The sequence below is a fragment of the Entelurus aequoreus genome, linkage group LG24, assembly GCF_033978785.1.
Source record: "Entelurus aequoreus isolate RoL-2023_Sb linkage group LG24, RoL_Eaeq_v1.1, whole genome shotgun sequence".
Classification (NCBI taxonomy): domain Eukaryota; kingdom Metazoa; phylum Chordata; class Actinopteri; order Syngnathiformes; family Syngnathidae; genus Entelurus; species Entelurus aequoreus.
Genome location: NC_084754.1, coordinates 33450601 through 33476871, shown reverse-complemented (window position 1 = coordinate 33476871; position 26271 = coordinate 33450601). Strand labels below are relative to the sequence as shown.

Sequence of the window (26271 nt, the reverse complement as noted above, 5' to 3'; positions counted from 1 at the left end):
TCATAAAATTGCCAAACTTTTAAGCTTTTCTAGTGAAATTCCAACTTTTATCATAATATTGCACACATTTTCAGTTTTTCTTGTAAAATTTTGACCTGCCTTGTGTAAAATTACGACTTTTATCATGATACTGCCAAAATTCTGAGTTTTTCTTGTGGAATTGTGACCTTTTTCTTGAGAAATTCCAACAAATTTTTCACAACAAGCTTTTTTATTAAAAACCCCGTTTCCATATGAGTTGGGAAATTGTGTTAGGTGTAAATATAAACGGAATACAATGATTTGCAAATCATTTTCAACTCATATTCAATTGAATGCACTACAAAGACAACATATTTGATGTTCAAACTCATAAACTTTATTTTTTTTTTGCAAATAATAATTAACCTAGAATTTCATGGCTGCAACACGTGCCAAAGTAGTTGGGAAAGGGCATGTTCACCACTGTGTTACATTGCCTTTCCTTTTAACAACACTCAGTAAACGTTTGGGAACTGAGGAGACACATTTTTGAAGCTTCTCAGGTGGAATTCTTTCCCATTCTTGCTTGATGTACAGCTTAAGTTGTTCAACAGTCCCGGGGTCTACTTTGTGGTATTTTAGGCTTCATAATGCGCCACACATTTTCAATGGGAGACAGGTCTGGACTACAGGCAGGCCAGTCTAGTACCCGCACTCTTTTATTATGAAGCCACGTTGATGTAACATGTGGCTTGGCATTGTCTTGCTGAAATAAGCAGGGGCGTCCATGGTAACGTTGCTTGGATGGCAACATATGTTGCTCCAAAAGCTGTATGTACCTTTCAGCATTAATGGCGCCTTCACAGATGTGTAAGTTACCCATGTCTTGGGCACTAATACACCCCCATACCATCACAGATGCTGGCTTTTACACTTTGCGCCTATAACAATCCGGATGGTTCTTTTCCTCTTTGGTCCGGAGGACACGACGTCCACAGTTTCCAAAAACAATTTAAAATGTGGACTCTTCAGACCACAGAACACTTTTCCACTTTGTATCAGTCCATCTTAGATGAGCTCAGGCCCAGCGAACCAGACGGCGTTTCTGGGTGTTGTTGATAAACGGTTTTCGCCTTGCATAGGAGAGTTTTAACTTGCAGTTACAGATGTAGCGACCAACTGTAGTTACTGACAGTGGGTTTCTGAAGTGTTCCTGAGCCCATGTGGTGATATCCTTTACACACTGATGTCGCTTGTTGATGCAGTACAGCCTGAGGGATGGAAGGTCACGGGCTTAGCTGCTTACGTGCAGTGATTTCTCCAGATTCTCTGAACCCTTTGATGATATTACGGAGCGTAGATGGTGAAATCCCTAAATTCCTTGCAATAGCTGTTTGAGAAAGGTTTTTCTTAAACTGTTCAACAATTTGCTCACGCTTTTGTTGACAAAGTGGTGACCCTCGCCCCATCCTTGTTTGTGAATGACTGAGCATTTCATGGAATCTACTTTTATACCCAATCATGGCACCCACCTGTTCCCAATTTGCCTGTTCACCTGTGGGATGTTCCAAATAAGTGTTTGATGAGCATTCCTCAACTTTATCAGTATTTATTGCCACCTTTCCCAACTTCTTTGTCACGTGTTGCTGCCATCAAATTCTAAAGTTAATGATTATTTGCAAAAAAAAATTGTTTTTATCAGTTTGAACATCAAATATGTTGTCTTTGTAGCATATTCAACTGAATATGGGTTGAAAATGTTTATATTTACATCTAATACAATTTCCCAACTCATATAGAAACAGGGTTTGTACAAGAGTGTGTGTGTGTGTGTGTGTGTGTGTGTGTGTGTGTGTGTGTGTGTGTGTGTGTGTGTGTGTGTGTGTGTGTGTGTGTGTGTGTGTGTGTGTGTGTGTGTGTGTGCACTATACACTGAAGATGTATAGCTAAGTTGGGGGTGGCTATGAGATAGAAATCCATCAATCCATAGTCTCAGGCATGTCTGAGTGTGTCTTGTTTGCAGGGGTTGGGGGGGGGGGGGGGCAAAAGGGGGCTTTCTTTCTCGCGTCTCTCTCCAGCCTTGAAGTGGAGTGTCTTCCCCTCCCCAAAAATCCCCCTACCCCTCTCTTCGAGCTGCTGGCCTCGGTCAGGTAACGAAACAGGATAGTATCACAGGACGGTGAAAGCCACAGTGGCCCCGCCTGCCTCCATAAGTGTGTTGATGTGAAGGTGTGTGTCTGCGAGGCTCTCACCCGTACCTGTCATATATCCTAGACAATGTCTGTTCTCATTGTGCTTGCCTGTTTGCTACTCCCCTCCTAACACACCTGCCCCCTGGACCCAACACCCTCAATTCCAAATATGCATGGGCTATGTTTCCAAAAGCCGTTGCTATGCCAACAGCCCACTTTCTGAGCTGCATTCGGATATGAACTCAAGTCAACTCTGCCTCCTGATGGATACTGTAGGCAACTGCAGGCTTTTTAAGAACTTCTCCATCAACCCCCCCCCGAAGGGGTCAGACAGAAATGGCTCCAAGAAGAAAAGGAAACAATACCTCATTTTAATTCATAGAGGGGTTGAAGTATTTGGTTCAGTTGGTTAAAAGAACAGCACCGGAGCAGAGGACCACCGGTGGTGCTGTAGAGCAGGGCTAGTAGAAGAGTCATTCCCGTGGCTTCAGGAGCTTTTACCGGAGAATGCAATGAACCTTTGAGTGAAGCATGAAGGAGAATGAATAATTGAGGATGCTCACTCCCCCATCGATACTTGGGAGGTGGAGGAGGAAGGAGGTGGCCTGCTTTACTCTAAATCCCAAGTGTCACTCTATGCTTCTTTCAACAGTCTCAGATATTAAAACTTAAGACATTTTGCCTGCCTTACAAATCAAACAAAACCACGGGCCCATGGAAATGGAATGACCTCCCTTGCAAACTAATTCAACTACAGTGGAGCCTCGATTACCAACTTAATTGGCACTAATACATGGTTTGTAAATAGAAAAGTCTGTATATTGAAGCAGATTCTTAACTATGTAAACATGAATAGTGGGTACCACCCTTGACAAAAGTCCATGTTTTAGTAAACGTTTATAGACTTTTAACTCCGGCTCTCAAATAAATATATATTTTTTTAAATCAAATGATTCACTCTATATACTTTGGAATAATCATGATGAATCATAAATGATTCTTTGCTTTTATAATTTAAATTGTCTGAAGCAAATGGAATGACCTCCCTTGCAAACTGATACAACTACAGTGAAGCCTCGATGTACGAACTTAATTAGCACTAATACATGGTTTGTAAATACAAAAGTTTGTATATTGAAGCACATTCTTAACTATGTAAACATGAATAGTGGGTACCACCCTTGACAAAAGTCCATGTTTTAGTAAACGTTTATAGACTTTTAACTCGGGCTCTCAAGTGAATATTTGTTAAAAATCAGATGATTCACTCTATAGACTTTGGATTAATCATGATTAATCACAAATTATTCCTCGCTCTCATAATTGAAATTGTCTAAAAAAAAAAAAAGGAATGACCTCCCTTGCAAACTAATACAACTACAGTGAAGCCTCGATTTACGAACTTAATTGGCACTTATACATGGTTTGTACATAGAAAAGTTTGTATATTGAAGCAAATTACTTCATAAGACACTATGTAAACATAAATAGTGGGTTGCACCCTAGACAAAAGTCCATATTTTAGTAAACGTTTATAGACTTTTAACTCGGGCTCTCAAGTGAATATTTGTTAAAAATCACATGATTCACTCTATAGACTTTGGATTAATCATGATTAATCACAAATGATTCCTCGCTTGCATAAATGAAATTGTCTAAAGCAAATGGAATGACCTCCCTTGCAAACTAATACAACTACAGTGGAGCCTCGATGTACGAACTTAATTGACACTTATACGTGGTTTGTAAACAGAAAAGTTTGTATATTGAAACAAATTACTTCATAAGACACTATGTAAACATAAATAGTGTGTTCCACCCTTGACAAAAGTCCATATTTTAGTAAATGTTTATAGACTTTTAACTCGGGCTCTCAAGTGAATATTTGTTAAAAATCAGATGATTCACTCTACTGACTTAGGATTAATCATGATTAATCACAAATTATTCCTCGCTCGCATAATTGAAATTGTCTAAAGCAAATATAATGACCTCCCTTGCAAACTAATACAACTACAGTGGAGCCTCAATTTACGAACTTACTTGGCACTTATACATGGTTTGTAAATACAAAAGTTTGTATATTGAAGCAAATTATTAATTATGTAAACATGAATAGTGGGTTGCACCCTTGAAAAAAGTCCATATTTTAGTAAACGTTTATAGACTTTTAACTCGGGCTCTCAAGTGAATATTTGATAAAAATCAGATGATTCACTCTACTGACTTTGGATTAATCATGATTAATCATAAATGATTCCTCGCTTGCCTAATTGAAATCGTCTAAAGCAAATGGAATGACCTCCCTTGCAAACTAATACAACTACAGTGGAGCCTCGATTTACGAACTTAATTGGCACTAATACATGGTTTGTAAATAGAAAAGTCTGTATATTGAAGCAGATTCTTAACTATGTAAACATGAATAGTGGGTACCACCCTTGACAAAAGTCCATGTTTTAGTAAACGTTTATAGACTTTTAACTCCGGCTCTCAAATAAATATATATTTTTTTAAATCAAATGATTCACTCTATATACTTTGGAATAATCATGATGAATCATAAATGATTCTTTGCTTTTATAATTTAAATTGTCTGAAGCAAATGGAATGACCTCCCTTGCAAACTGATACAACTACAGTGAAGCCTCGATGTACGAACTTAATTAGCACTAATACATGGTTTGTAAATACAAAAGTTTGTATATTGAAGCACATTCTTAACTATGTAAACATGAATAGTGGGTACCACCCTTGACAAAAGTCCATGTTTTAGTAAACGTTTATAGACTTTTAACTCGGGCTCTCAAGTGAATATTTGTTAAAAATCAGATGATTCACTCTATAGACTTTGGATTAATCATGATTAATCACAAATTATTCCTCGCTCTCATAATTGAAATTGTCTAAAAAAAAAAAAAAGGAATGACCTCCCTTGCAAACTAATACAACTACAGTGAAGCCTCGATTTACGAACTTAATTGGCACTTATACATGGTTTGTACATAGAAAAGTTTGTATATTGAAGCAAATTACTTCATAAGACACTATGTAAACATAAATAGTGGGTTGCACCCTAGACAAAAGTCCATATTTTAGTAAACGTTTATAGACTTTTAACTCGGGCTCTCAAGTGAATATTTGTTAAAAATCACATGATTCACTCTATAGACTTTGGATTAATCATGATTAATCACAAATGATTCCTCGCTTGCATAAATGAAATTGTCTAAAGCAAATGGAATGACCTCCCTTGCAAACTAATACAACTACAGTGGAGCCTCGATGTACGAACTTAATTGACACTTATACGTGGTTTGTAAACAGAAAAGTTTGTATATTGAAACAAATTACTTCATAAGACACTATGTAAACATAAATAGTGTGTTCCACCCTTGACAAAAGTCCATATTTTAGTAAATGTTTATAGACTTTTAACTCGGGCTCTCAAGTGAATATTTGTTAAAAATCAGATGATTCACTCTACTGACTTAGGATTAATCATGATTAATCACAAATTATTCCTCGCTCGCATAATTGAAATTGTCTAAAGCAAATATAATGACCTCCCTTGCAAACTAATACAACTACAGTGGAGCCTCAATTTACGAACTTACTTGGCACTTATACATGGTTTGTAAATACAAAAGTTTGTATATTGAAGCAAATTATTAATTATGTAAACATGAATAGTGGGTTGCACCCTTGAAAAAAGTCCATATTTTAGTAAACGTTTATAGACTTTTAACTCGGGCTCTCAAGTGAATATTTGATAAAAATCAGATGATTCACTCTACTGACTTTGGATTAATCATGATTAATCATAAATGATTCCTCGCTTGCCTAATTGAAATCGTCTAAAGCAAATGGAATGACCTCCCTTGCAAACTAATACAACTACAGTGGAGCCTCGATTTACGAACTTAATTGGCACTTATACATGGTTTGTAAATAGAAAAGTTTGTACATTGAAGCAAATTCTCAACTATATAAACATGAATAGTGGGTTCCACCCTTGAAAAAAGTCCATATTTTAGTAAACGTTTATAGACTTTTAACTAGGGATCTCAAATGAATATTTTAAAAAAATCAGATGATTCACTCTATGGACTTTGGATTAATCATAAATGATTCGTCGCTTGCATAATTGAAAATGTTTAAAGAAAATGGAATGACCTCCCTTGCAAACTAATACAACTACAGTGGAGCCTCGATTTACGAACTTAATTGGCACTAATACATGGTTTGTAAATACAACAGTTTGTTTATTGAAGCACATTCTTAACTATGTAAACATGAATAGTGGGTTGCACCCTTGACAAAAGTCCATATTTTAGTAAACGTTTATAGACTTTAAACTGGGGCTCTTAAATAAATATTTTTTAAAAAATCAGATGATTCACTCTATAGACTTTGGATTAATCATGATTAATCATAAATTATTCCTCGCTTGCATAATTGAAATTGTCTAAAGGAAATATAATGACCTCCCTTGCAAACTAATACAACTACAGTGGAGCCTCGATTTACAACCTTAATTGGCACTTGTATGTGGTTTGTAAATAGAAAAGTGTGTATATTGAAGCAGATTCTTAACTATGTAAACATGAATAGTGGGTTGCACCCTTGACAAAAGTCCATATTTTAGTAAACGTTTATAGACTTTTAACTCGGGCTCTCAAATAAATATAAAAAAACAACAACAGATGATTCACTCTATAGACTTTGGATTAATCGTGATTAATCATAAATGATTCCTCGCTTGCATAATTGAAATTGTCTAAAGGAAATGGAATGGCCTCCCTTACAAACTAATACAACTACAGTGGAGCCTCGATTTACGAACTTAATTGGCACTTACACATGGTTTGTAAGTATAAAGGTTTGTACATTGAAGCAAATTCTCAACTATATAAACATGAATAGTGGGTTGCACCCTTGACAAAAGTCCATATTTTAGTAAACGTTTATAGACTTTTAACTTGGGATCTCAAATGAATATTTAAAAAAAATCAGATGATTCACTCTATGGACTTTGGATTAATCATAAATGATTTGTCGCTTGCGTAATTGAAAATGTCTAAAGGAAATATAATGACCTCTCTTGTAAACTAATATAACTACAATTGAGCCTCGATTTACGAACTTAATTGGCACTAATACATGGTTTGTAAATACAAACGTTTGTATATTGAAGCACATTCTTAACTATGTAAACATGAATAGTGGGTTGCACCCTTGACAAAAGTCCAAGTTTTAGTAAACGTTTATAGACTTTTAACAGGGGCTCTTAAATAAATATTTTTAAAAAAATCAGATGATTCATTCTATAGACTTTTGATTAATCATGATTAATCATAAATTATTCCTCGCTTGCATAATTGAAATTGTCTAAAGGAAATATAATGACCTCCCTTACAAACTAATACAACTACAGTGAAGCCTCGATTTACAACCTTAATTGGCACTTGTACGTGGTTTGTAAATAGAAAAGTGTGTATATTGAAGCAGATTCTTAACTATGTAAACATGAATAGTGGGTTGCACCCTTGACAAAAGTCCATATTTTAGTAAACATTTATAGACTTAACTCGGGCTCTCAAATGAATATTTTTTTAAAATCAGATGATTCACTCTATGGACTTTGGATTAATCATGATTAATCACAAATGATTCCTCGCTCGCATAATTGAAATTGTCTAAAGTAAATGGAATGACCTCCCTTGCAAACTAATACAACTACAGTGGAGCCTCGATTTACGAACTAATTGGCACTTATACATGGTTTTAAATAGAAAAGTTTGTATATTGAAGTAAATTACTTCATAAGAAACTATGTAAACAAAAATACTGGGTACCACACTTGAGAAAAGTCCATATTTTAGTAAACGTTTATAGACTTTTAACTCAGGCTCTCAAATGAATATTTGTTAAAAATCAGATGATTCCCTCTATGGACTTTGGATTAATCATGATTAATCATAAATGATTCTTCGCTTACATAATTGAAATTGTCTAAAGGAAATGGAATGACCTCCCTTGCAAACTAATACAACTACAGTGGAGCCTCGATTTACGAACTTAATTGGCACTTATACATGGTTTGTAAATAGAAAAGTTTGTATATTGAAGCAAACTACTTCATAAGACACTATGTAAACATAAATAGTGGGTTCCACCCTTGACACAAGTCCATGTTTTAGTAAACACTTATATACTTTTAACTGAGGCTCTCAAATGAATATTTGTTAAAAATCAGATGATTCCCTCTATGGACTTTGGATTAATCATGATTAATCACAAATGATTCCTCGCATGTATAATTTAAATTGTCTGAAGGAAATGGAATGACCTCCCTTGCAAACTAATACAACTACAGTGGAGCCTTGATTTACGAACTTAATTGGCACTTATACACGGTTTTGTACATAGAAGCGTTTGTATATTGAAGCAATTTTCTTCATAAGAAACTATGTAAACATGAATAATGGGTTCCACCCTTGACAAAAGTCCATATTTTAGTAAACGTTTATAGACTTTTAACTCGGGCTCTCAAATAAATATTTTTTTTTTAAATCAAATGATTCACTCTACGAACTTTGGATTAATCCTGAATAATACACACCCTGATATTTGTACACACATGCAATTTTATCATCAGAATGTCATCCAGGTACGTTTTTAAAGGTTTTTCTTGAATGCATGTCATTTATATGCACAAAAATGGAAAACTGTTTTAGCTAGAGCTTTTTCAGGCTGTATTTTGCAGTGAAATTTGCCTGTCTGTCTGAGTCTCCTCACTCATTTTTGTACTGACGTATGCATTGATCTGATCACTGACAGTAAAGCGGTTAAGATAAAAGCTTGTATGGTCAAAATAAATTGCATGTTTAATCTGATTGCGTTACTGATTAATGCAATATTTTTTGTGATTAATCACGAGTTTTGACAGTTTTGAACACAATATAAAGGGCAATACAGTACTTTATATCAAACAAATGGGCGCTGGATCAACTTTGTATTTGATGACAATGCCAAAATAGCTGAACTGTCCCTGACGCACACATTGTCGCTAGCCCGGTGGTGCACTCACAGTTTGAAATCGCAAAACTCCTTAACATTAATAGCCAAGTTGCTGAAATTATTAGGAATAACACAAAAATGAAATCTACTTCATATTGTTGGCTGCCCTGCAGGCCTAAAATGGGTGGATGGATAATTCGTGCACTGAGACAAGGTTTGTACACCAAAGCAAATGTGTATTCGGTCTGCGGTTCGTTCGTCAAAGAGTTACGAGGGGTTCGTAAAACAAGGTTCCACTGTAATGGCAATTGATTAATATTCCCTTATCTCCTGGAGATAGTCAACGCCCCCATCCCAACCCCACCCCCAGCCCTCCCCCCTCGATCCTTAATCATTTGCTGGTTGAAGTGATTGTGTTTGTTTGCCTGTCCTGTTTGCTCGCTTTATCCGTCTGTCTTTTTGTCAGTATATCCCCCCCCCCCAGTTCTGTCTTTGTCCTCAGCAAAACTATTACATCCGACATCTCGGAATTTTGGCGTCCCAAACAATCCCAACACGCCACGAAACATCAATGGATCAAAGTTGGCAGATGCTGGCCAGAGAGACAGACTTGTTTATAGGCTCCTTGTTTCCTCCTGCCTGTCCAAGGCATTGTCCTCCCTTTCCAGTGACAACTACGTGCATATGTCTTATATGCACATGTAGCCAATGCCCGTCTGTGCTTTGGCCCCTGTGACCCCCAGTCCTCACGTTTAGAGTGTTGCCAAATGTTTGGGAAATCCGGTTGGATTGTAAAGTTTGCATTACTTTATCTCAAGCAACACCCTCTTTTGTAACACTCTAAACGGGCATTTCCCATGTTCCTAGCAAAAGTATGTATCATTTGTCTTCCCAAATTGTTTTTAGTGTATCCACACTTATTTCCCTTTTCTAGAACCCCATTATCATTTATCTTGATCAACATTTTTGTTCTCTTTTTTGCTGGTAGTCAATTGTATTTGTCCTTTTAGTTTCCTCACTGTTCTCTTCTCTCTTTCAGCATGCCTTTCTCTTTGTCTACTGTTGGATAGGTTATTTGTTTAGAACTCTTTCTTTTTGTAACTTCTTCGTTGATACTTATCAGACTGACCAACTAAGTCTTTCTTGTGTTTCCAGGCTTTCCTTCCTTCACTCCCTATCTTTTCTTGCAGCTCTATTTTTTTCTATCTAATGTGCTGTTCTTTGTAACGATCTCACTCTCTGTTTTTGCTTTCGGTTTTTGTGACCTCACTGTTCATACTATTAATACTCGTTATCTCTTCTGTACAGATAAATGGTTCTTTGCTTGCTTTCCTCTTTCTTACATTACCTGTTGGACCGTCTATCTTATCTACAATCTTTATGATTTCTGTCAACTTTGTGTCTGCAACTTTCAGCCTCCTCTTGTTTGATTTTACTCTCATTTTTTTCCTCTGTGTGCTTCTTCTCTTCTCTATTGTTCATTTATTGCCCAACAGTGTTTCATCTATGGAGTGTTTTCTAATGTGCCATACTGCATCGACCAGGACTTTTGGATTTTATTCTTCTATTATGTTCTTTCTTTAGTTTCATATCTTATTGATTGTCTTTTTGTTTTGTTTTCATTCAGTACGCCGTCTTGTTTTCATGCTGTACGAACTTCAAGTATTTCTTGTGTTTTCAACAATCCTCCTGTGAAGGAACAAAACATTCATGGGAGATATTTGCTTGTTTTTTTCATGTTTATATTCATATTTTCTTACTGGTGATAGGGACTTTAAATAAACACGACACAAAACATCAACTGTCCTGTCAAACGTCTAGTCTTGTCAATGTTGCTATACATGTTTGTCCTCTGTGTTCTTTGTCACGTTGTGTTGCTTATACAAACCCCCGTTTCCATATGAGTTGGGAAATTGTGTTAGATGTAAATATAAACGGATTACAATGATTTGCAAATCATTGTAATCCGTAACACAATTTCCCAACTCATATGGAAACGGGGGTTAGTACATGTCATTTATATGTGGGCGTACTGTCATTGCCCCCCAATGGATTTCATGGTTGGCCAATTAATTTAGAATTTCTCTTTTATGTTGCTGGAGGACACTTTCTTGTTGGAGATATGGATGTTTGCCACATTCTGCATACCTTTCAGATTCAAAGTTCCACCAAACACAACCCTCTGCATCAAAATGTCCTCAAATTTGGTCCCTGCTGTTTATCTGTGTATTTCTTGGCAGATCCCGATCTGGCCCATGTTAATAGGACATTTAGAGAAATAATAATCGCCTTTGAAGTGACATCTATCCAAAGAAAAACTTGGACCAAATTGGATGTTTCTGATAGGCAGTTTTCATGTGCCAAACAGGTGTAGGTTGGACTCCAACGTGTGCTCGGATTTTCTCTCTTTCTGGAGTGGAGGCTGTCCTGTCCTCTTGGTAAATGTGTGTTTGTGCTTCCAGGGGTAACAAGCCAGCCAACAGCCCCAAAGGCCAACCCCCTGATGCTGACGGCCACTCCTCCGTAACTGACCTGGCCAACTCTCTCACTGGAGACATGGTGATGGTAAGAACATTGTCATCCAAATAAATAACATTTCAGCAGCAGCTTCTGAAGTTTTACAGCTTGCTAGGTTAGTTGTCCTTTTATAGCTTTAAGAAACTGGAGCCCGATAACAACACATGTTTAAATCAATTAGAGTCATCTAAATGTTAATGGATTTCCATAGCAAATCTTAAAGGCCTACTGAAATGAAATGTTCTTATTTAAACGGGGATAGCGGGTCCATTCTATGTGTCATACTTGATCATTTTGCAATATGGCCATATTTTTGCTGAAAGGATTTAGTAGAGAACATCGACGATAAAGTTCGCAACTTTTGGTCGCTGATAAAAAAGCCTTGGCTGTACCGTAAGTAGCGTGACGTCACAGGTTGTGGAGCGCCTCACATCTGCACATTGTTTACAATCATTGCCACCAACAGCGAGAGCGATTCGGACCGAGAAAGCAACGATTACCCCATTAATTTGAGCGAGGATGAAAGATTTGTGGATGAGGAAAGTGAGAGTGAAGGATTAGAGTGCAGTGCAGGACGCCAGGATGTATCTTTATTCGATCTGACCGTAACTTAAGTACAAGGGCTCATTGGATTCCACACTTTCTGCTTTTTCTATTGTGGATCACGGATTTGTATTTTAAACCACCTCGGATACTATATCCTCTTGAAAGTGAGTCAAGAACGCGAAATGGACATTCACAGTGACTTTTATCTCCACGACAATACATCGGCGAAGCACTTTAGCTTCGGAGCTAACGTGATAGCATCGTGCTTAACTGCGGATAGAAACAGAAGAAACATGCCCCTGACTGCAAGGATAGACCGAAGATCAACAATACTACTATTACTTCTACTATCAGGAGACACTGAACTAAACCCTGGACCTGTAACCACACGGTTAATGCTGTCCCGCCTGGCGAAACCGAGCAATGCTGTTGCTAATGACGCCATTGAAGCTAACTTAGCTACGGGACCTCGACAGAGCTATGCTAAAAACATTAGCTCTCCACTTACGCCAGCCCTCATCGGCTCATCACCACCCGTGCTCACCTGCGTTCCAGCGATCGACGGCGCGACGGAGGACTTCACCACGATCATCGGTGCGGTCGGCGGCCCAGAGACGGAGGAAGTCAACCCAGACACCGGTGAGGACAGCGGCGCGGCGGCGGACGGCATTGTGGCTTTCGACGACACCCCGGCCGCCATCAGAGTCGGCAAGAAACATATATTTCCCCAAAGTTACGTACGTGACATGCACATAGCGGCACGCACGTACGGGCAAGCGATCAAATGTTTGGAATTCAAAGCTGTACTAACGGTAGCGCGTCTGCTATCCAAGTCAAAGTCCTCCTGGCTGTGTTGCTGCAGCCAGCCGCTAATACACCGATCCCACCTACAGCTTTCTTCTTTGCTGTCTCAATTGTTCATTAAACAAATTGCAAAAGATTCACCAACACAGATGTCCAGAATACTGTGGAATTTTGCGATGAAAACAGAGCTGTTTGTATTGGGACACAATGGTGTCCCAATACTTCGGCTCAATCCGTGACGTCATGCGCAAACGTCATCATACCAAGACGTTTTCAGCCGGATATTGCACTTTATAAGTTAACCCGGCCGTATTGGCATGTGTTGCAATGTTAAGATTTCATCATATATAAACTATCAGACTGCGTGGTCGCTAGTAGTGGCTTTCAGTAGGCCTCTAATGCATTCTTTACATCAGTGTTGTTCAACCACTAATGTGCCGTGAGATGCAGTCTGGTGTGTAGTTTCACCTATTTGGGTTTAAGATATTTTTTGCAAAGCAGTAATTATAGTCTGCAAATGATGTGTTGCTGTTGAGTGTCGGTGCTGTCTAGACCTCGGCAGAGTAACCGTGTAATACTCTTCCATATCAGTAGGTGGCAGCCGGTAGCTAATTGCTTTGTAGATGTCGGAAACGGCGGGAGGCAGCGTGCAGGTAAAAAGGTGTCTAATGCTTAAACCAGTGGTTCTTAACCTTGTTGGAGGTACCAAACCCCACCAGTTTTATATGCGCATTCATCGAACCCTCCTTTTTTTTCTAATTCAAGACAAAGTTATTATGTGTTTTTGGTAACACTTTAGTATGGGGAACATATTCTAAGTAACAAAGACTTAATTTAAAGTTATTTGGTTAGGGTTAGGGTTCGGGTTAGGGTTAGAGGGTTAGGGCCAGGGTTAGAGGGTTAGGGTTATAATAAGGCCATGCCGAATAAGGCATTAATAAGTACTTAATAATGACTAGTTAAGAGCCAATATGTTACTAATTTGCATGTTAATAAGTAACTAATTAATGGTGAATATGTTCCCCATACTAAAGTGTTACCATGTTTTTATTACTGGTGCACAAAATGAACAGTGCATGAACATCACCTTGTTCAAACAACAAAACCAAAACAGTGCATAAACTCACAACAAATTACACACCTGCAAATCAGTCTGACTTCTGCTGTTGCCGTATCCGTAATACGCCGATAGGGAGAAGTTTTTATTTACACGATGAGTCAGGTGTGTTCTGACCTCCGCCGAACCCCTGAGCCCGACTCACCGAACAAAGGTGAGTGCCGCTAAAAAAAGGCATTGAAGCTTAGGGAAGGCTGTGCAGAACGAAACTAAAACTGAACTGGTAAAAAAGTAAACAAAAACAGAATGCTGGACAACAGCAAAGACTTACTGTGGAGCAAAGACGTCGTCCACAAAGTGCATCTGAACATGACATGACAATCAACAATGACCCCACAAAGAAGGATAAAAACAACTGAAATATTCTTGACTGATAAAATAAAGTAGATGCGGGGAAATATCGCTCAAAGGAAGACACGAAACTGCTACAGGAAAATACCAAAAAAAAAGAAGAGAAAAAGCTACCAAAATAGGAGCGCAAGACAAGAACTAAAACACTACACACAGGAAAACAGCAAAAAACTCAAAATAAGTCAGGGCGTGACGTGACAGTTGGTGACTGTACACCTACTTTGAGACAAGAGCTATATTGATGCATGTTTGGTTATGCTTTAAAGTAATATCCAACAATTGCGACAACGACTTTTTACTGTCAACTGAGTTTCGTTTTTTAATGATTTCTGCTGGTGGTGTGCCTCCGCATTTTTTCAACGCAAAAAAATGTGCCTTGGCTCAAAAAAGGTTGAAAAACACTGCTTTACATGATGTCTCAGTCTTATAGTGAGCTATGATCAATGATGGCTGAGTAAACCTAAGACATCCTTTCAGCTCTTTTTTAAACTCAATTTTATTAATCTAAACAATGAGTTATTATGCATAGCTAGGCACAAATAATTTATTTTTTGTCTGATCTTTATTTATTGCAACTTTAAACAGTTTGTTCTCATTGCAACTCACCAAATAGACGACACAATGCCATTTGCAACAGCTTTTAACAACCATTACTAAGTATTACCTAAGATGTACAATGAAATAGATTTGATAATACTTCTTCAGCAGATTGGAATAGGAAGCCAAAGCTGATATAGAACACATTTAATGACTTGTCTTATCTATATTCTAATACAGTGGTTCTTAACCTTGTTGGAGGTACTGAACCCCACCAGTTTCATATGCGCATTCACCGAACCCTTCTTTAGTGAAAAATATATATATATATTTTTTTTCAAATTCAAGACAAAGTTGTGTTTTTTTACCGGTGCACAACATGAACCATCCAAGAACATCACCTTGTTCAAAGAACAAAACCAACACAGTGCATGAACTCACAACAAATTACACACCTGCAAATCAGTGTGACTTCTGCTGTTGCCGTATCCCTAATAAGCCGATAGGGAGAAGTTTTTATTTACACGACGAGTCGGGTGTGTCTCGACCTCCGCGGCGGAGGGTCCGCCGAACCCCTGAGGCCGGCTCACCGAACCCCTAGGGTTCGATTGAACCCAGGTTAAGAACCACTGTTCTAATACGATACAGGTACTTCTACTAACTGAGGGTTGTATCTCCAAATCAATAGTGTAGTTTTTGTAATCGCAAATACGTAGTAAAACATGGAGTACTATGCAAAACCTACAAGTTAGTACAATGCTGATATTCCATTTTGGTAAAATATTAAAGGACATGCGTAGCATATGTCGGGGCACCCCACTTTTTCAGTTAAGTAAAGGTCTGAGCAAAAAAAAGCTAATATTTGCAGTGTCGGGCAAATTACTTTAAAAAAATAATTACATACACTACTGTTCAAACGTTTGGGGTCACCCAAACAATTTTGTGGAATAGCCTTCATTTCTAAGAACAAGAAGAGACTGTCGAGTTTCAGATGAAAGTTCTCTTTTTCTGGCCATTTTAAGCGTTTAATTGACCCCACAAATGTGATGCTCCAGAAACTCAATCTGCTCAAAGGAAGGTCAGTTTTGTAGCTTCTGTAACGAGCTAAACTGTTTTCAGATGTGTGAACATGATTGCACAAGGGTTTTCTAATCATCAATTAGCCTTCTGAGTCAATGAGCAAACACATTGTACCATCAGAACACTGGAGTGATAGTTGCTGGAAATGGGCCTCTATACACCTATGTAGATATTGCACCAAAAAGCAGACATTTGCAGCTAGAATAGTCATTTACCACATTAGCAATGTATAGAGTGTATTTCTTTCAAGTTAAGACTAGTTTAAAGTTATCTTCATTGAAAAGTACAGTGCTTTTCCTTCAAAAATAAGGACATTTACATGTGACCCCAAACTTTTGAACGGTAGTGTATATATATATATATATATATATATATATATATATATATATATATATATATATATATATATATATATATATATATATATATATATATATATATTTATATTAGGGGTGTAACGTACACAAAAATTTCAGTTCGGTACGTACCTCGGTTTAGAGGTCACGGTTCGGTTCATTGTCGGTACAGTAAGAAAACAACAACATATACATTTTTTGGTTATTTATTTACCAAATTTGTAAACAATGGCTTTATCCTTAACATTGGGAACACTATAATAATTCTGCCCACGTTAATCAACATTAAACTGCCTCAAGTTGTTGCTCAGATTAAATAAAATGACAAAACTTTTCTTCTACATATAAAAAGTGCAACATTAAACAGTTTCAAGTCAACTCATCATGCTTCATTTATTACAGCATTTGGGAAGCCTGTAGTTGATTTTTATCATGTAAATGTTATATTTTTATCAACATGTGACAGCAGGGACCCTGCCATTCAAAACTAGGCTGCTCCATTACTAATGATTAATGTAACTATAGCTAAAAAAAAATAGTATAATAGCAATAGGAGAGACTATTCATCCCTGAACACCATGGAGTTCATGTAGGCTTAATGATGCACTTACATTATTATATCAACTATCAGAGACAGAAACTCTTCATTTAACATCCTTTTTTGCTGCTTCAACACAGCTCAATCAACACAGAAAAAGGTAAAGTGAAATAACAGACAGACAGGGCTTTGCTGTCCATAACACACACACGCACGCATGCACACACACGCACACACACACACACACACACACACACACACACACACACACACACACACACACACACACACACACACACACACACACACACACACACACACACACACACACACACACACACACACACACACACACACACACACACACACACACACACACTCACCGCAAAATGAGCTAACATTACGCTAAAAGCTAATTAGCCTTCACCTCAAGCCAGGACTGCAAGCAAGCTGAGCTGCAGTTTATATTTCTAGAAGGTCAACGGGCTCATAGTGATGTTACTAGTAGTTGACTGGGTGGTGTTTATTATAATTTGGGGAGAGTCCGCAGCCTGATGCTTACCTGCTAAACACCTACCTGCTCATCATGACACTGGAGCAGACTACATGCGCTCTGACTACGCACTGCTGATTGGCTGTTACCACTCTGCGTGTAACCAATCAGATGGTTGTGTGCGTGGGACAATGCTGCATGCTGCAGAGTACTGACAGAGACAGAGGCAACGAAGCGGAGCAGCTTGTTAAGACTTTAGCTTAGGCGCTACTTAATATGTTCGTGTGGAAACTCGTTCGGTACACCTCCGAACCGAACCGAAACCCCCGTACCGAAACGGTTCAATACAAATACATGTACCGTTACACCCCTAATATATATACAACAAAACATGTATATATATATATATGAACAAAACGTTGCTTTATTACAAGCGAGCCTCATTAAACAGGTCTGCAGTACCTGGAGGAACTCAGATCAAAAATGGAGGACTCCTAACCTGGAGAAGCCAAACCATCCGTTATATATTCCTTCTTTCCCTGTCTGGGTGTGTGCTAAGTCAGGATAGCACAACCTGACCATGTAAGGAGATGTTCCTGCGTAGTGTCAGGAAAACAACTGCTTCAAGTCATAACTCAAATGTTAGATTTGAGCTTGACAGGTAGGCTTTTCTCAAGGATATGGTTATCCCTTTTGCATTCTGAAGTCCCAATTAGGGCCCTTTTTCCTACGGGAAGTGATCCAATCCACCTGCGAATGTCAAACTAAGGGGCCTTATCTTATTATGTGCTCAAACTGAAATACCACTATTTAATTAAACTCGGGGGTTTGCTTTCTCCAAGGTGAATATAAACATTCACCATATGTCAGTGGTTCTTAACCTTGTTGGAGGTACCGAACCCCACCAGTTTCATATGTGCATTCACCGAACCCTCCTTTTTTTCAAATTCAAAACAAAGTTATATGTTTTTGGTAACACTTTAGTATGGGGAACAAATCCTAAGTAACAAAGACTTAATTTAGAGGGTTAGGGCCAGGGTTAGAAGGTTAGGGTTATAATAAGGCAATGCCGAATAAGGCATTAATAAGTACATAATAATGACTAGTTAAGAGCCAATATGTTACTAATTTGCATGTTAATAAGCAACTAATTAATGGTGAATATGTTCCCCATACTAAAGTGTTACCATGTTGTTTTTACTGGTGCACAAAATGAAGCATGCATGAACATCACCTTGTTCAAACAACAAAACCAACACAGTGCATAAACTCACAACAAATTACACACTTGCAAATCAGTCTGACTTCTGCTGTTGTCGTATCCTTAATACGTTGATAGGGAGAAGTTTTTATTTACACGATGAGTCGGGTGTGTCTTGACCTCCGCCGAACCCCTGAGCCCGACTCACCGAACCCCTAGAGTTCGATCGAACCCAGGTTAAGAACCACTGCCATATGTAGAACATAATATGAGTGAATTAATTCACTTCACTAGCTACCAAGAACGAGACGATTTTTAAATGTTAGAAAGCGGGAAAAAAAAAGTTTGTTTTCTTGTTTGTCATAATGATTGTGAACAAAATTCCCAAATAAGTGCAGTTCCCCTTTAAGATTTAAAGAAAAAACGAACATCAGACCTGCCACATTTCACTGTCTATAAGGGTAATTTTAATTGTAATTAATTTGATTACCATTTGCTGGAAAATCTAATATAAAAAGGAAAGTAGAAATGTAAGTTACAGTGGCAATAAAGACAGCCACAGGAAATAAAATGAAGGACTAAATAAGACTGCTGAAATTACTGCTGAACCTTGAATTCTACCACCTTGACTCTCTGTCTAAATGTAGACAATGCCACACTCTCTGTCTCTCTTTGCGACTGTTTGTCTCGTTGCGCTTTCCTTACCCATATCCTGCGTTAATCAGATAGTGGCCTTTTAGTGCACAGCAGCGATAAAGCAGCCAGAGTGTATGTGAAAGGGAATGGTGGTCCACAATCTTTAATCTGAGCACCTTCCGCCTTTTAAGAACATTAGTAAGGAAATGAAACTCTTGTCAGTCCGCTTAATGTCACACCAATCTCTGACTTTGAGCTTCTACTTAGTAAAATGTGAGGCAACTGCAGCTAAATCCCTCTCCTTGCAAAGTTTCCGCGGATCATGCGCACACATTCTTACTCCGTTGAGTGTCGGCCCTCTGCCTGAACTTTTGTGCTGCTATGGCATGTTTTCATTTTTAATGTGACTGCACTCGTTGCCACTGTAGCTGTCTCCAGGTTCGGAGGATGACGATGGCGAGGGTCCTATCAGTGAGAAGCTGGGCCGTATCCAGTTCAGCATAGGCTACAGCTTCCAGAACACAACCCTCACAGTCAAAGTTCTCAGGGGCCAGGAGCTACCAGCCAAGGACTTTTCCGGTACCTCGGATCCCTTCGTTAAAATCTACCTGCTGCCTGATAAAAAGCACAAACTGGAAACCAAGGTCAAGAGGAAGAACCTCAACCCCCACTGGAATGAAACCTTCTTGTTTGAAGGTTGGTGTCATTTCCCTTCAAACTATTTTACTTTTGAAATATACGTCGGGGGACGGCGTGGCGAAGTTGGTAGAGTGGCCGTGCCAGCAATCGGAGGGTTGCTGGTTACTGGGGTTCAATCCCCACCTTCTACCATACTAATCACGTCTGTTGTGTCCTTGGGCAAGACACTTCACCCTTGCTCCTGATGGCTGCTGGTTAGCGCCTTGCAGGGCAGCTCCCGCCATCAGTGTGTGAATGTGTGTGAATGTGGAAATAGTGTCAAAGCGCTTTGAGTACCTTGAAGGTAGAAAAGCGCTATACAAGTATAACCCATTTATCATTATATACAAACCCCGTTTCCATATGAGTTGGGAAATTGTGTTAGATGTAATTATAAACGGAATACAATGATTTGCAAATCATTTTCAAGCCATATTCAGTTGAATATGCTACAAAGACAACATATTTCATGTTCAAACTGATAAACATTTTTTTGGTTTTGCAAATAATCATTAACTTTAGAATTTGATGCCAGCAACACGTGACAAAGAAGTTGGGAAAGGTGGCAATAAATACAGATAAAGTTGAGGAATGCTCATCAAACACTTATTTGGAACATCCCACAGGTGTGCAGGCTAATTGGGAACAGGTGGGTGCCATGATTGGGTATAAAAACAGCTTCCCACAAAATGCTCAGTCTTTCACTAGAAAGGATGGGGCGAGGTACACCACTTTGTCCACAACTGCGTGAGCAAATAGTCAAACAGTTTAATAACAACGTTTCTCAAAGTGCAATTGCAAGAAATTTAGGGATTTCAACATCTACGCTCCATAATATCATCAAAAGGTTCAGAGAATCTGGAGAAATCACTCCACGTAAGCGGCATGGCCGGAAACCAACATTGAATGACCGTGACCTTCCATCCCTCAGACGGCACTGTATCAAAAACCGACATCAATCTGTAAAGGATATCACCACATGGGCTCAGGAACACTTCAGAAAACCACTGTCACTAAATACAGTTGGTCGCTACATCTGTAAGTGCAAGTTAAAGCTCTACTATGCAAAGCCAAAGCCATTTATCAACAACATCCGGCTTCTCTGGGCCCGAGATCATCTAAGATGGACTCATGCAGAGTGGAAAAGTGTTCTGTGGTCTGATGAGTCCACACTTCAGATTATTTTTGGAAATATTCGACATTGTGTCATCCGGACCAAAGGGGAAGCGAACCATCCAGACTGTTATCGACGCAAAGTTCAAAAGCCAGCATGTGTGATGGTATGGGGGTGCATGAGTGCCCAAGGCATGGGTAACTTACACATCTGTGCAGGCACCATTAATGCTGAAAGGTACATACAGCTTTTGGAACAACATATGCTGCCATCTAAACGCCGTCATTTTCATGGACGCCCCTGCTTATTTCAGCAAGACAATGCCAAGCCACATTCAGCACGTGTTACAACAGCGTGGCTTCGTAAAAAAAGAGTGCAGGTACTTTCTTGGCCCGCCTGCAGTCCAGACCTGTCTCCCATCCAAAATGTGTGGCGCATTATGAAGCGTAAAATACGACAGCGGAGACCCCGGACTGTTGAACGACTGAAGCTCTACATAAAACAAGAATGGGAAAGAATTCCACTTTCAAACCTCATTTCCCAATTGTTTATTGAGTGTTGTTAAAAGAAAAGGCCATGTAACACAGTGGTGAACATGCCCTTTCCCAACTACTTTGGCACGTGTTGCAGCCATGAAATTCTAATTTAATTATTATTTGCAAAAAAAAATAAAGTTTATGAGTTTGAACATCAAATATGTTGTCTTTGTAGTGCATTCAATTGAATATGGGTTGAAAAGGATTTGCAAATCATTGTATTCCGTTTATATTTACATCTAACACAATTTCCCAACTCATATGGAAACGGGGTTTGTAGATCAAATTGACGTTGTCTGTAAAACAATCTACACTGTCAGAATTAAATCAATGCCAACTTAATAAAATATTGGCTTAGTTAAAAAAGTGTTAGCAAGAAGATGCAAAGGTGTTTTATTTCAAAGAACAACCGCCATTATGCTGTTTCCATGGAAACTTGACGCAGAATGCCCTCAGCAGAGAAAGGACACAAAGAATCGGCAGAAACATAAAAAGTCAGGCCGAAATGGATTTCGGAAAGCCCTCAAAGTAACGCACCACCTTTCTTTGTACTAAGGATGTGTCGATGTATTTCTTTTTAGTCCCACAGCTGAAAAATGGCCAGCAGCTACGGTAATTATGTGTGGAGCTGCTCCCCCTAAGATGACAATAATAATCTTAACAATCACCTCTATTACGGCAAATGAACTGCATTTCTTATTATCTTCATTATCATTACAAAGTTACATTATCACTGGAGGATGAGGCTAAGTATGTTACAACCTGAGAGCAAGCCAGGGGCAGGCACGCTAACCGCTAAGCTAACCGCTAAGCTAACCGCTAAGCTAACCGCTAAGCTAACCGCAAAGCTAACTGCTAAGCTAACTGCAAACAAGACCAAGAAATAATTGATTAGTAAAGTTTAAGAAGTGTACATGGAAACACGTTATGACAGAAAGCAGGTATTAACAGAAATCAACAAGTACTTTAATACGATTCTAGAGAGAGAATAATACAACAACAGATGTTTGTGTGTCAGTATTGTCACAATCAGTACAAGACACGTAAGTTCAAGTTAAAGTACCACTGATAGTCACAAACACAATAGGTGTGGTGAAATTACCCTCTGCATTTGACCCATCCCCTTGTTCCACACCCTGGGAGGTGAGGGCAGCAGTGAGCAGCAGCGGTGGCCGCGCTCGGGAATCATTTTGACGAATTAACCCCCAATTCCAACCCTTGATGCTGAGTGCCAAGCAGGGAGGTAATGGCTCCCATTTGTATAGTCTTTGGTATGACGAGGGCAGATCGATCCAATAATTGTTGATGTGGACACCAAAGCTAGTTGATCAGTACAGCATGAATACTAGTGTTTAGGTTGATATTTTTATTTTTTCAAAATCATTTTTTGTTTGTTTTTATTAATGTTTAAAAATGCAGGGAATAATTGCCTGCACACAATAGGACTTTAAGGGGAAAAAAAACAAACGATTTAAATCAGGGGTGTCTAAACTTTTTCCACTGAGGGCCGCACACTGAAAAATCAAAGCAAGCGGGGCCCATTTTGATATTTTTTATTTAAAAAACCAATACAATATATGTATAAAAAATATACATTTAGGCCTCCACTCAAGTTTGATCCCGGGTACCCCAAAGGGTTTTGGTCAAAAAAATATAAAAAATGTGTCATTATTCAGTATTATTATTTTTATTATTATTCAAGTTTTAAATCTCTAGATAAACATTAGGTCTATCTTTCAATATAACGTTTTTAAAGATTTAAGTTGTATGCTCTTTTTGTCAAAGAAAACCCGTTTTTTTATGGAAAAAACACAAAATATGCAATATTTTCACCCAGTAAAATTTTTAAGTGGAATATTTGACATTATATAATAATTGGAGCCTTAAAAAGGTCAATAACTCATAACACCATTGATTTTAATTCATTATTACTTTTTGAGCAATGACACTTAAAAACAAATCGCACGAACATTATTGGGGATCCAAAAGGGTCCTACTCATTAAAGTGTTAAAAAATAAATTATACATTTTTTTTACTGTTTACATTTAACACAATAATCTCAACTTCAGATCTATCCGCCAATTATAAATGTTATTGTTGTTTATGTTTTTTGTTTGTTCGTTTGAGGCCCTTCTTTAAAAAAACAGCTCGGTTTTTTATATGGCAAACACAAAATATACAACATTTTCCCCAAAAACTATCTCAAAATGCAATATTTAATGTGACATAATTGGAGCCTTGAATAGGTCAATAATTCATAATGACATTGATTTTGATTCATTATTTTTTTTTTTAAAGAAAGAAACAGCCTGCATGGCAGCTTTGTGTTACTAGAGTAAACATTGCAACATTTTCTATTTCACCTGTTTGCTCTTTTATACCATTTTTTATGTTTTTAATTTTTTCCAATCGGATTTTCTAAATGTGCCGTGGGGCCGTTAAAAAAATGACCTGCGGGCCGCAAATGGCCCCCGGGCCGCGCTTTGGACACCCCTGATTTAAATGAATAGTAGATGATATTTAATGTTTACCGTTTTTTTCGGAGTATAAGTCGCTCCGGAGTATAAGTCGCACCGGCCGAAAATGCATAATAAAGAAGGAAAAAAACATATATAAGTCACATTTTTTGGGGACATTTATTTGATAAAAGCCAACACCAAGAGTGGACATTTGAAAGGCAATTTAAAATAAATAAAGAATAGTGAACAACAGGCTGAATAAGTGTACGTTATATGAGGCATAAATAACCAACTGGTATGTTAACGTAACATATTATGGTAAGAGTCATTCAAATAACTATAACATATAGAACATGCTATACGTTTACCAAACAATCTGTCACTCCTAATCGCTAAATCCCATGAAATCTTATACGTCTAGTCTCTTACGTGAATGACATCAATAATATTATTTGATATTTTACGCTAATGTGTTAATAATTTCACACATAAGTCGCTCCTGAGTATAAGTCGCACGCCCGGCAAACCTATGAAAAAAACTGCGACTTATAGTCAGAAAAATACGGTACTATTGACTTACTCTAAGAACTGTATATAATAAAAGAGAATAAGGAACTGGTTTAAATATTGTGTTGTTATTGTTACACCTTCAATTAAATTAATTAAATCAATTAAAGAGATGTCCCATCAATGGGATCGGATTGGGGCCGATATTTGCCTTTTTTAACTGAATGTATGTAGCATCCGATACCACAAATGTTTATACATCATCTGATTTACAACAATACTAGCATAGTGATTTTTTTTTTTATCAACTTGTGTTATTGTGTTCACTACTTACTCGCTATAAAACATTCCTTTCTATGATTTATTGTCCAAGTATCGGATCAGGACTCAAAATCGGATCTGATGGAGGGCAAAAATGTTGATTTGGGACATCCCTGCTGTCTATGACACTGACCATATATACAAACCCCGTTTCCATATGAGTTGGGAAATTGTGTTAGATGTAAATATAAACGGAATACAATGATTTGCAAATCCTTTTCAACCCATATTCAGTTGAATATGCTACAAAGACAACATATTTGATGTTCAAACTGATAAACCTTTTTTTTTTTTTTGCAAATAATCATTAACTTTAGAATTTGATGTAACACAGTGGTGAACATGCTCTTTCCCAACTATTTTGACACGTGTTGCAGCAATGAAATTCGAAGTTAATTATTATTTGCAAAAAAAAAATAAAGTTTATGAGTTTGAACTTTACATATGTTGTCTTTGTAGTGCATTCAATTGAATATGGGTTGAAAAGGATTTGCAAATCATTTTATTCCGTTTATATTTACATCTAACACAATTTCCCAACTCATATGGAAACGGGGTTTGTACTTTAAAAAATGGACAGTCAAATCATGTGATTGGTATCGCCCAATTTCACTCATGGACGAGCGGTATCAGAATCGACATCATAAAACCCTGACCGGAACATCCCCATGTTAAAATTAAATCATTATCCTGTAGAAAAGGTAACATCCCTGTTTGTCATTTGTAGAATAGCCACTCATCAACTAAACTGACATGTTGAACTGCCTGGGGGAAGCAGTTTTTGGCAGATTTTCAATAAATGTGTTTTTTTTTTTACCCCCTAAGGTTTTTTTCTTCCACCAGAGTGCTATGAGCCTCATTATTAATGCTCGGCATGACTGTAAATTCTATTTAGGATTAGCTTTCAAGCCATTTGACTGAACAGTTGCTGAGCTTCCTTTTTAATGGGACTGAAGGTGCCACAATGACAAAGTGGAGTCACGCCGCAAAATGAACATTATTGCACTTGAAAAATGAAAGTCCCTTCATTATAATAAGTCCCGCCATTGATGTGAGAATGAGAGAACCCTGGGTGCACTGCAAAAAGTCAGTGTTCAGAAACAAGAAAAAAAAAAAACAATTTTATTTGAACTAAGCAAAATTATCTGCCAATAGAACAAGAACATTTGGCTTGTCAAGACTTTCCAAAACAAGTCAAATGAGCTAACCTCAATGAACCCCAAAATACCTTAAAATAAGTATATTCTCACTAATAACAAGTGCACTTTTCTTGGTAGAAAAACAAATTATGAGACCTTTTTGC

General features: G+C 37.9%; 1 protein-coding gene across 4 annotated transcripts in view; it reads left to right on the top strand.

Annotated features, from left to right (window-relative positions):
- Nucleotides 1-26271, top strand: part of LOC133641730 (synaptotagmin-7-like) — a 136709-nt gene that overhangs the window by 71647 nt on the left and 38791 nt on the right. For all 4 annotated transcript variants that reach the window (XM_062035678.1, XM_062035677.1, XM_062035676.1 and 1 more), the window contains 2 exons: nt 11639-11741; nt 19781-20048. In XM_062035678.1, the coding sequence (XP_061891662.1) occupies nt 11639-11741; nt 19781-20048 (371 nt within the window). The remainder of the gene's footprint in view (nt 1-11638; nt 11742-19780; nt 20049-26271) is intronic.